Below are 12284 nucleotides of genomic sequence, written 5' to 3' on the forward strand. Positions count from 1 at the left end.
CAGAAATACAAATCCTTATTGGCCCTTTGCACTAAGAGAGGTTATCTTTAAAGAATGTTCCTCCGCGATGTCTGAATCTCTGTGGAAAGCTTTGTGCCCAGGGATACATCACCACAGACCATTTCATTAACTTCTGTGACAGAGCTAAACTATCCTATTTGACTGAAGAGTGCTGACTTGAGGTGCAGCCATGCAAAAAAGCTCTGGAAGTCGTGTGCTTCTCGGAACGTGTCTGACACTTCAACCAGTCATGGTGACAGGCAGCTACAAACCTCAGTGCGTAGCGGTAAGGAGGGGCATTAGCTGAGGTCTTGCAATCTGAGCGTGGTGCTAGGCAGAAGGTGAAACGGCAGTAGCTGAATTCCTCTTCATAACCCATCAGGATACAAGGAGCCGGAGGAAGAAATTATCTTTTCATGAGTATTGCAAGGGAAAACTTTTCAGCCTCGCAAAACGGGCATGAGCATACCCATCGTTAGAATGAAGGTTGACTTAAAAAATCCCAGTTGTTACGCTTCCTATATTTTATATGTTCATCTTGAAAATCTTGTAGTCTGCTTTTATTAATCTATCTCAAAACAGAAGAAAAACATGCACAGGACAAATATTCTGCCAATCTCATTAGACTTTTTCTGACCAAGACAAGTTCCTGATTTCAAGATGGAGCAAAATCTAATATTCTCCTCTGGTGTTAAGACTACTGTGCAATGCTTTTACAGTACAAACAATGAAATCATATATGCATTTATTTTATCCTCCTCAGAGTTTATTTTGCATGTAATTTTACACAGTTTATACTTCACATCATACATTTATTCCTTCTCTTGGGAAAAAAGTAATAATAAAAAAAAAAGTTTGACACAGACACTTGCCTTGGATTACATTTTGAAACCTGGAACTGGTGCCGGTAAAAAAACAAACCACCCTATAAAACATATTAGATCAATACAATGTAAATATAACATGTATTAGAAGTTGCTCGTTATTTCACTACAAGGAAAACAATCTAGGAAAAAAAAAAGATATTCAGTTCCAGTTGCTAAAACATTTCAGTGTATTTTCTTTAAAGTCTTAGTGTAACAGGAATGCTTTTATTAGCCCACTACCAAACCATGATCAAAGTGGCATAGAGGAAAATGAAGCATGATCCTAAACAGTATTACAGTATTCAACTGCAATATGAAATTCTGTCACACAGAACACAGCAGACTGGGGATGTTCATAAAGTCGTTTCAGTGTGTACTTGGCAAAAGACTGTTTTCCATCATGCTGCATTATTCCATCCCTTATTTTGCTTAAGAAGTAAGCCACAAGTAAGCATTCCAAGAACTGTTGAATAAATTTTCAGTGTTGGCACAACTATTCAGTAATTTACACAATGGTTCACATAGGAAACTGGGTAAAATTATGACTTGGAAATGGTCACGGACATCTTCCTCTTTGGCTACTTTAAAAGTTAGAAAATTCAGATTTGTACAAAAGACATTCATTTTCCGAACCAATTCAAATATGTTTTTAAATAAATGGAACAAAATAAAGCATGTCTCGTTAATTTGGTATTAATTTTCCAGAATACTCTGCAATACATTTTCAAATATACAAAATCTTACTCTTTACAAAAAAAAGTTGTAGCTCATGAAGGAACTCACTTGAATAATCTTAGCAGCACTCCAATAATTAACTACCTTGGTTTTATCGAAAAAACACCTTAGTTTGATCGCTGTATTTTGAGACTGCTTCTTCATGAGAAGCAATGTTTCAAAAGTTATAAAAGTGCAAGAACATCATCATGTTCCAAGCTGAAAGGCAGCTTCTGGAAATAGTGAAATCAGTATTGCAAGGTCCTAACGCTAGTGAAATAAATGCAATGGGAAGAATTACATTTTAAGTACATCTTCCAGTGTGGTATCATTGCAGTAAGAACAAAACACTCTTCTCACTGAACATTTTAGTCATCTAAATAAAATAGTCGTATCATTTTTTCCAGCTGTAGCAAGTGAGATGCACAGACTAAGTGATTTTATTGGGATCAAATAAGCAACACACACAATAGCATCAGCAGGTCGCCCGTCAATCCCGCCTGCTTGTTTTGCTCTTCAGCATTTTTGTGCAACTTTAATGACATAAAAAATGGCTAAGTACAATACTCTCAGAGGACCTTCTCATCCATTTGGATAAACATTTCTAATTCCATGTTGGACTTCATTGAAGAAGAGGAGCCTCAAATTAGGTCCCACAAACCGTTAAGGCTGCCTTTTAGCCAAAAACTTCTGTTTTATTTAAGCAAACTACTTACTTTTAGTAAGAAGCATTAATATATAATGAACATTTGAATTCACTATCAGAATGAGGATTACAAGAAATTACAAACTTTGGAGCAGGATCACTCTTGTTATTCCTGATAAAATTCTGTAAACAACAGTTTAATAGAGAATACCTGCTGCTTTGCAATATCTTAAGTGTAATTTTGTACTACTAGAACTACAAAACCAACATTTTCCTTTCTGCCTCTTTTGTAAAGTTTCCTCAAAAGAGGTTCTAGCAAGTCAAGAGCTCTGCAATTATATGCGAATATTAATCTTACATTTTAAACACCTAATAATACTATACTCAGTTTCAGAAAGCTTCCTTAGAGCAAGTTTTGTTATACTTAGTACTAGTACAGCGTATCAGCACTTCTTCTATGACTTGCTTCTTCAGTGATAGTTAGAGAGAACTTCATTTTGGGATATCCATATTCTGAAGCACAATTGCCACTCTGCTTGGAATGTACACCTAGTAAAAATATGACAAGAACAAGAATAGCTGAAAAAAACATCAGCCTCGCAGGATACAATTTCTATATAACAATATGTGAAAAAAAAACACAACCAAACAACAAACCCAACGTGAAATATTTAAGCTGTTAATAATTTGTCATTTGTGCAGTGTTGTGGGTCACATTAATCACATTTAAAGCGTGACTATTGACTGCTTAGTGCCCAGGAGTGAATAACACAAGATAATCTAAAAGTTTAAAAGACAGCTTCATTGCACTCTCTCCTCTTTTCCTTTTTTTTTTTTTTTTTTAAATATTACCTTGCTATGTTTTCAAGTAGCTACCAGTAGAGGGCCTCATACGACTTACAATGACCAGTTTCAAAAACCTGAGCACATTCAGGTCCACGGACTGTACAATGATAAACGACACTTTTGCAACACTTCTGCTGTGAATTAAAGTTGCCTCAAGGTCTGTGATGTAATTTCATACAGGTAAATACAAGCAATATGACACAGCAATGTATTCTTCTCATGCCTGGCTTCTATGGAGTTTCAGTGTCTGAGAATAAAACTTACTCCCAAACCAAGACAGATTCAAAATTAACCATTAAATTATTGCATTTTTCTTACTCTTTTTTCCTGATTACCATGAAAAAAACCCAAACATATATAATCAAAAGACTCCTCATAGATCACAGGAGAACTTGTGGCAATATATTTTACATGACATTCTTTTCAAGAAGAGTGGAGTCAAAAATCTGAAAACAAGACCGATATGTACTATCTACCAATTACGCTGATATATGGTACTCCATCAATTGTCAAGTGTATGAATGTGTTTGCTGAACAAGTCAATAAAAATGCAATTATAAAAGGTAACACAAGATTGAAGATTATTGGCTTCATTCTGACAACATCCTCTTTTAGACTATCCTTCATCCCTGTGGAATGCCTAATATTCTGCAATTTCAACAACGTTATCTGCTAACTAGAGCCTGATGGCATGAAAGGCTTTCATAGTTTTCAAAACACAACACGGAAGTAAAGCAAAAAGCTTTAGGAAAAGGAGAAAAAGGAAAAGAACAGCTGATCTTCATTGAACCAGACAAAGCTATGTCCAATGCTTCTTGAAAGGCAGCGAACATAATGATTTCCCCTAAGGTTTCAGTGATAAATAGCATCTACAAATCTGTGCAGGGCACGAAACACTTAATGAAGTCAACTAAAGAACATATAGATAAAGGACAGATTTTAAAGCTGTATTGAGAAATTCAGTGCTCTGGGTTTGTATGATGAAGTGAGAAGGGAGAAGGAACGAACAAGTAATTCTAAGAAAGAATGTGTAAAAAGTTACTTAAAGGAACAAAAATTAACATTAATACAGGACACAGCAGTTCTCAATTATATTCTGGTCAATAATATGTCAGATCCTAGGAGGAGTAAATTAGTCCAGTCCCTTTAAAGTCAATTTATATCAGCTGAGAATCTGAGAGCAGTGTGGAAGCATCCCACTCGCTACCACTTCATTGCCAATCAGAATTTTAAAACTTGTTTTAAGCACAATTTTTGAACTTGTGCAAATGATTGCATTTAGACTGATGACAGGTATGTTTTCTGTTTGCCATAACGAGATGTAACTGCCAGTTTATTACTTTGCTCACTATTTTTTCCTTACCTGGGCAAATTAAACATGAGTTTTAGCGGTTTTTGTCTTGATGGCTTTCTTGCTAAATCATAGAAGAGCCACTTATGGCATAATTTCCTAATCTCACCTATTCCTTTCATTGTCAGTGCAACCATCTTTAAGGTTTAAATAAAACTGCAAGAAGCAGCAGAACGATGAGGGCATGAACAATGACTAAATATTAATTATTGGTTAAATGTATTAATAATTATTAAATATTACTATTAATTATTCATTCCACTGCTGTAATTTTTTTTAAACAGGAAAAATACGACACAAGTATTAGATAATTCTTGTTACAAATGAATTGGGATTATTCCTTCCCATCAGCCCAACAGTAGTTCCATAAATACTACAGTGTATATACGCTCTGGCCTTCTTAAAGTAGAACACAGAACATTCGTGTGTGTGTAAACGTGACCAATGAGGTTGGAAAGATTGCTCCTTTCCTGAGGTAAGGTGAAATCTGGGGGATTATCTGCCCAGGATCCCAGTGGGGTTTTCAGCCATCTCGGCCCAGATTTCTCACCTTCACCCCTTGCTCTTCAGACACCCTGAATCCCAGAACTTCTTCAGCCTTTCCACTCCAGTATTACCCCTTTTCTTTCAGCACCTCTCAGCTGGAACTACCTGTATTAACAGCCCCACAAGTTTAAATTTATTTCCTCTTTTTCCTGAGTGTCCAGAGGTGTAACTGGGCAGACTGTGCTCCAACCATATGCTACAATTTGCCACCAAGTGGCACAATTAAAAAACATCAGGAATCCATTACTGACAGGACAAGTTGAAATGCAAGCATCTTACTGTATGTTTGAGTTCAAACACTTTCAAATATATAAAACCATGGATAATCCTTTCTTAAAAGCTAATTAGTAACATTAGGTATATTTTAATTAACGTCTCTGATTTAGATTAGGAACCCTGCTTACATATAATATTTTAAACCACTTTTCTAATTCATATCAAAACACATACATACAGTACTTATTATAAATGCGCAATAGAATACAATAAAAGGCTTGCATCCCCAGATGCCAAAACGTATAGATTCTGTTGTATTACTCACTTCTGTCTTCCTTAAATACTGAAAGAAATGTCAACTATATTAGTTTTTGCATTTTCTAGGTAAAAGGTTTTTTTCCTCTCCTTTTTCTTTAAGTTATTTAGGTCCACATTATAATAAAGAAATTTAAAGAGAATTTCAACACACTGAAATGTATTAATGAAGATACCTGTCCTGACACGCTGTGACATGTCTGTGACATGCTCCATTCAATTTAACCTAGTATCCAGCATAACCCTGGTCCTTTTCAGTCAGGCTGCTACTCAGCTAGTAGGTTTTTAATCTTTACTGATGTATGGGACTCCTCTGCAGAATGTTTCTTCATTAATTTTTATGAAGTTTCTGTTGGCTAAATCCTCAAATTTATCAAGATGTGTCTGGATTGGACCTCTAACATTCAATTTATCAACCGTTCACTTTAACTCAGTGTCACCTACAAATCTGCTGAGGGTAACGCTCTGTCTCATCATTCACAAGTCACCGCTGAAGATTCCAAACACTAACAGTCCTGAGAACAATTCCTAGGACACCCTCCCTAATACCGGTCAACAACTGGACACTGAGCCTCTGACAACAAAAACTGTAGCAGCCCAACCAGCTTTTAACCCACCTAACAATCTTCTTATCCAGCCTGTATTTCCTCAGCTCCCAAGTAAGAATGCTGCAGGAGAAAAAGCTGGAAGTCTCATCACTGCATCACCTGCAGCAACCTCATGCACACAGCTGGAGTAATTTAATCACAGAAAGCCATCGGGCTGAGCATGCATCTTCTGGCTTTGCTAAACCCGGGTGGCTTTCTGGTTGACCCATCTCATATACCCCACTTGCCTGGATATGGATTCCACGAGAAGGTGGTCCTTGACTTCTCAAGGGACCGAGGGGAGAGGCAGGCTGGCCTACACATCCCTCAGCCATCCTTTCACTTTCACTACAGCCTTTGGGCTGTTTTTGTTGTCAGAGATTTCCCCTGAACCACTAAGACTTTTCACAATGATACCCCGCGGCCTTGCAATCACATCACTCAACTCTTTCCAAATCTCTGGGTGTATCCCACCTATAGATAGCATCTATAAGATGTCCCTAACCTATAGCTCTCCTGCTACTTTCTTTTCAGTAGCAGACTGGCACACAAAAGGGTCTGAGAGCAAGCTTTGCCCTGGGAGCCTGAGGTAAAAAAAGGCACTGAATACTCCCGTGCTGCCCACAGCACCCATCACAGGCTTGACTCCTCCAACAAGGGACCTGCATCTCTTCTTAAGCTGCCTTTCCTATTAGTATACTTGAAGGATCATCATCTTGCCACTCTTTGGTGATCTCCAGCTGGTTTATATATATTTATATGTAGTACATGGCCTGACATCTACACTCACCTATCTATAGATAAGCAGAATAAAAGTATATAGAGGTGTCCCGATTAAAGCCCTCACAGGAAACCTAGGTATTCATCAGTAAAAGGGATTATCAAAAGATACAGCATTTTTGATGTTTTTCTGTACCCTAGGAAGAAGGTCTCAGAACTTTATTCTTGTCTTCCCTTCTCCCTTTCATACACTGTTGCTGAATTATACGCTTCCAATTACGAGCCTCGGTTCTACTGATCCCTGCTCTTCTAACCTGCTTCTTTCTGATCACAATTTTTATCCCATTCACATTGTCTTCACCATTTGACAAGGCTCACTTGATGAACGTGGAGAGAAGTGAAAACCCAAAGTACAGAATACTAAAGAGGATACATCCATAGTTAACCAATGGATGTCTCTACTACCATTCGGAAAGACTACCATCCTCTGAATTTCTCCTCTGCTCCAGGCTTTCTGTGTTCACCTTAAATGCCCTTCCCAGCTCTCTGTTCCCTACTGGGCTCATCCACTTTGGAAAGGGCCTCAGGAGACCCAGCCTGCCTGGTTGGTCTGGTGAAGGCAGGTCAGTGATGAGCTCAGACAGCGTTACTCAGGGCTTCAGATGGTCTCAATGAACCATCCGTCTGCTTTCTACACCAGCTGCTTACTCAGCACCTCAGGTCTCTAAGGTGGCACACAAACTCCACTGTTTTAGAAAACCACACACAGGAAGGCTTGCAAGGCCTTTTCTGGTGGCGAAGTGGAATATGGGGAAGGGAGAGCATCAGATCTGTTTGGGACAGGCTTAGGATGACTCAGCTGTAAATATAAATTTTTGACAAAGTTAACGTTCAAACATTTAGTCATCAGACTATCGTTGAGAGTCTTTTTATTCTCAATGAGTACTCAGCAGGAATGAAGTGAAATAATTGCAGCTGACTGCACAGGCAGATGTGCTAACAGTGAGGAAGATGGAGGATGGGAATGTTGTTTATAAATCAAATACATACAAAATTGTTTTTTTGTCATCACCTCTGACCTTTTTACACTGCAGGTCCATCCAAACTATGAGGCAGTTACGCTGTCTGACACTAGGCAAATCTCACACAGATCAAAGCTTCTGGCACCAAAATACTATAGCCACTCCAACACAGAAACAAAAAAGATTTATTACGATCAACCTGTTTCCCACCAATGTACACAGCGGTCTGTCAAGACCACAGTCCATTCACGTAGGCTATCTCACAAACAGGGAAAAACCAAATGGTACTACTGCTCCTTGCCAGGAATACAAGCTACTTCTCAGCCATACAAATGCTTACTCCTTGTACTTTTTTTCTGTAACTATCCAGATATTTCAAGCAATGAGAGATCAGAAAAGCTAAGAATAATACAAGAATACCAAACACAAGAAGCACTTGTGAACAACAGCAGCTATAAGCAGAAATCCCACCTTACATATATTGGGAGAGATCTACAATACACAGCAATTTCCAAATGTATCTAAATACCCACCAGCAAGAACTTTTGCAAATGACAACTGCTACTTTCAGATCTGTCAGACTAGATTCAGTACCAGGTGCAAGCACAACTGAAACTGGCTGGAACTGCAATGGACTAGTCTTCATCCCACTTTCAGGGTTGGAAAACACCAAGCTCTAAAAATAATTTCAAGGTCATTTTGCAACAGATGGGAGAATTACTAGAACTCAGAGCTAGATCAGGCAGTGTGGAAAAATATTTCATATTGCATATTGCAGCTGGTAGATGCAGAAGGCAATGTCACAAGAGTCTGTGCCAAAATTATCCCAAACTTTTAATTAAAATGAGGGCTTTAGACAATCTCGTGTTTCTGTATCACTACTAATCGTCAGACACTGACAGTATTCTGAGAATGTAATTAACCATCAATGAATAAAATACATGATAGTTTTTGCTTTCTGACTATAATTTGTTATACAAAACCCCAGACATTTCGATTTTCATTTTGTCAGATATCGCATATGACAAAGAAGGTATGCTTAAAATAATGTGAAGTTCTGCCTTCCAATTTGTTTTTCAATTTACAGCTGTACAGCATGAATATGCAGAAAATCATTTCTCAGACTGTCTTGCTTCATTTATGCAAAAGAAGTCCATACACTGCACAGGCTGTATCTCAAAATTTCTTCTCTATTACCTTCTGCACTCCTTCAGGTTAAGAAACAGTACTTTAAAAAGACAACAAAACCTCCTTGCGAACACAAACCAGCAGACTAAAAAATAAAATAGGATGAAAGAAAACGACTAACAGAATAACTTTGAAATCATTACACTCGCTCGTGGTTTTAAGAAGTCAAAACAATCAATAAATGTGAACAAATGAATTTGTAAGCCTTAATCATCAAGGGGTAAAAATAACAAAAGACCTGGCTGGAATCAAAGTATCTCTGATTCCCCTAGTTAATGCAGTTACTTTTCTCACTACTTTCATTCATATAACCTGTACATCTGTACGTATCAGGGGAGAAAACAGTTAAAGACTAAACCAGTCCCTTAAAATTCAATACATAAATCCTTGTCATGAAAGTTATTCAAATGAGTATTTTCAAATTTAAGGTCACTAAAAGCTTTTAGATCATTTCAGTCTATGTGAGTATTTTGTCAATAGACTCAAGGAAGCAGGAAGTTGCTCTTTGACATTGAATAGTATACATTAAGGTCAAGGTTGAAACCCAACCCAGCAACAAGGATATCCTTAAAATAAACTATGTAATTTCAGTTTCATTTAATGTGAAAAGATTATATTGGTAGATGCCAAAAATAGAGAATCAGAAAAAAACAGTACTGGGGACAGGGGGAAAGGAATACTTTGACATCAATTTATTTTTTAAATAATTGGAAAAGAACTACAGAAAAAGTAATTCTATAAAAAAACAATTGTATTGCCCATTAAATTGCATACTACGTTGCCAATGACACGACATACTCTGCATTATTCCATTTACCCTGTTTATGACTCAGATCTGTTGGTGCACAAAGTATCCAAGCGTAACCCCCCCCTGTTTTCATATATAAATCCTAACTGTTGGTGTGGTGTGGTACAAAAATATGAGTTACTAGGACACACATTGATATCTAGCTCCACTAGAGTAAAATTCAGTCAAGTCCGGATACCTTAGAAAAGACTGACAAAACATTTTGAACGATTAATGTTATGAAGAAACAGTTCTTCCCTCCCTGCCCCTGCCAGCCCGAAATCTTAAGTTTCACACGCAACTACAACAGCCAAGTAAGGTATCGACAAACTACTTCATACATACAGGGGCACTAGGATCTGAGAGGAGGTGAAATGTGTGTGCAACACCTAAACTGCATCTTGCAAAGAGATGATAAGACATAAGCAAACCTGAAAGTTTATAGAAGCATTGAAAGAGCACACCACTTCCATAGAACATCCCTCAAAAAAGACTATTAGGAGAATACCACAGTGCAGAAGTAAACAGAAATAAAACTGTGGTAAAGAGAGTCTATTTTCACAATGACAAAGTGGTTAAGAGCTTGTTATTAGAAAGTTTGATTACATGGAAAGTTATGTACATTTCATATCCTTGTTAACAATCCAGAACCGAGCAAGCAGTGAAATGGAAAAATTAGATTATAATAATTATTTAAATCAGTCATATTACAAAGGACATGTTCTGTGCATTTTTTCTACAGTTTTGAAGGAGTATGTGATGATTTTGAAATCTTGTCCTCTGCAGCATTACTGCACAAACCTGAATCATCATCTGTTCATCAACAATATTTGACAGCGAAATGCCTAGCGGTCCCTACACAGCCTCCTCTTCAGCCAGGGTTCTTTGCTCCAGGAATTCTGTATCTCCCTTCTTCTCATTTTGCAATGTCACTTTGAATATTTCTTTCATTAGGTGATGTTTTTAGAATGAATCGTGTCACATCTAATCTTCTATTTTTGTAACACATTTGTGCGCTATTTAAGCTTGACTTGAGCAGCAGAATTATTGCATGTGATTTCGTTTTGTCATGTTTTGCTGGGAATGTTTTGCTGACAGTGTTTACTTACCTTAAGGGAGGTGTATCTGTCACTACAATAGTATTTTGTTCATGTTTGTGGTAGAGGAGAAACTAACATTTTTGAAACCAGAAACTTAGGTCTTATGCATTATGTAAAAAGAATAAGGTAATTGTTAAACAGCAGGAAAAGAACGTTTATGAGTTTATTGGGGTGAAATCTTAAATTTAAAAAAAAAAAAAAAATCCGAGGGGAAGACTTCTACTTGCACCTTAGAAACTGCAACGGACTAAAGTAACTCCCAAGGATGACTGCTTACTGAAGAATTGGGATGTAAATTGCTGTTTAAAATAAAACTTTGCTATTTTGTTGTAAAATAGCAGCTGGAAGTATTTACTGTAACTTTTTTTCTTTCTTACTTGGAGTTCAATCCTGCTGAACTATTTAGTCAGGTTTTCCAGGTTTTTTTTCCTCAATTACTTTTACTTGGTGTCCTTTTACTAGAATTTTACCTCTATGTGGTGCTTGGGGCATCTTCTGGGGTGTTGGCTGAAGGTGGTCTGTGAATTGGATTGCTGAAGGACATAAAAGAAAGTTAACGTGACCCATGCTGCTGGGTTTCTTTCCAACTCAGAAGTGCGATTGCCATGCCACAGTTTATGCTGCAAATGTGCATTTGTTGCTTTACTTGTCACATGCCTTATCTTCCACATGCTTCTAGTAAATTGCATCTTCACATCTTGATGCATTTTTTTTTCTGTCTTGAATGACTCGCACTCACCATCTAAGATTCTAAATATGAAATATACATTCCAAATTACAGTTAATTGGACTGCAAAAGTTAAGTTAGTGGCAAAAAAATTAAGATGCTCTCCAACCACCAAAGCAAGGTATTTAAATTGGACACATGAAGCAAGAATTCTGGAAGCATTAATTTGCTACGTAATCTTCAGGAATGAAATCTTAGAGCCTTAGTCTGTGTACAAATGGGCACAGAAACCTACCCATGCTACAAGGGCACTTTCACACACAGACATTTCACAAAAAAAAAATGTTCCCAAGAACCTTTACACAAGCATGATGAAGGCACAGGAATTCTTTCATTTAACGACACTATTTTAAAACAAGCAAATGAGAGAAATACCAATGCCCTGAATACAACGAAATAGCAAGTGTGAGAGAGAAAGAGATTAAAAGTGACAATAAATCTCAGGAGTTTAGATCTCATGAGAGACGTTAAGATGTGACACTAGGAATTGATGTCTCCATTCTGTCATGGAAGAGGAGTGGTCCACACAAATCAGTGCAGAGAGTCCATTTTTTGTAGCCTGTTAAAATTGTATAACTTATTTATAGATGTTTATGTATATAAATATACCCAGGCATAGAGATAATGACCTTTCACCCATGTGTATGTTTTAG

The 12284-nt window shown here is 37.3% G+C and overlaps 1 protein-coding gene across 2 annotated transcripts in view; it reads right to left on the reverse strand.

The window, feature by feature from the left end:
* Window positions 1–740: 740 nt before the first annotated feature.
* The window catches only part of GBE1 (1,4-alpha-glucan branching enzyme 1), a 167290-nt gene continuing 155746 nt past the window's right edge, over window positions 741–12284 (reverse strand). The window contains exons 16-17 of one of the 2 annotated variants that reach the window (XM_055701155.1): window positions 11375–11437; window positions 741–2775 (exon numbers count right to left, since the gene is read on the reverse strand). In XM_055701155.1, the coding sequence (XP_055557130.1) occupies window positions 2719–2775; window positions 11375–11437 (120 nt within the window). In that variant the 3' untranslated portion in view covers window positions 741–2718. The remainder of the gene's footprint in view (window positions 2776–11374; window positions 11438–12284) is intronic. The other variant, XM_055701156.1, reaches the window with a different exon arrangement.

This window comes from Falco cherrug, chromosome 2 (assembly GCF_023634085.1).
Source record: "Falco cherrug isolate bFalChe1 chromosome 2, bFalChe1.pri, whole genome shotgun sequence".
NCBI classification, from domain to species: domain Eukaryota; kingdom Metazoa; phylum Chordata; class Aves; order Falconiformes; family Falconidae; genus Falco; species Falco cherrug.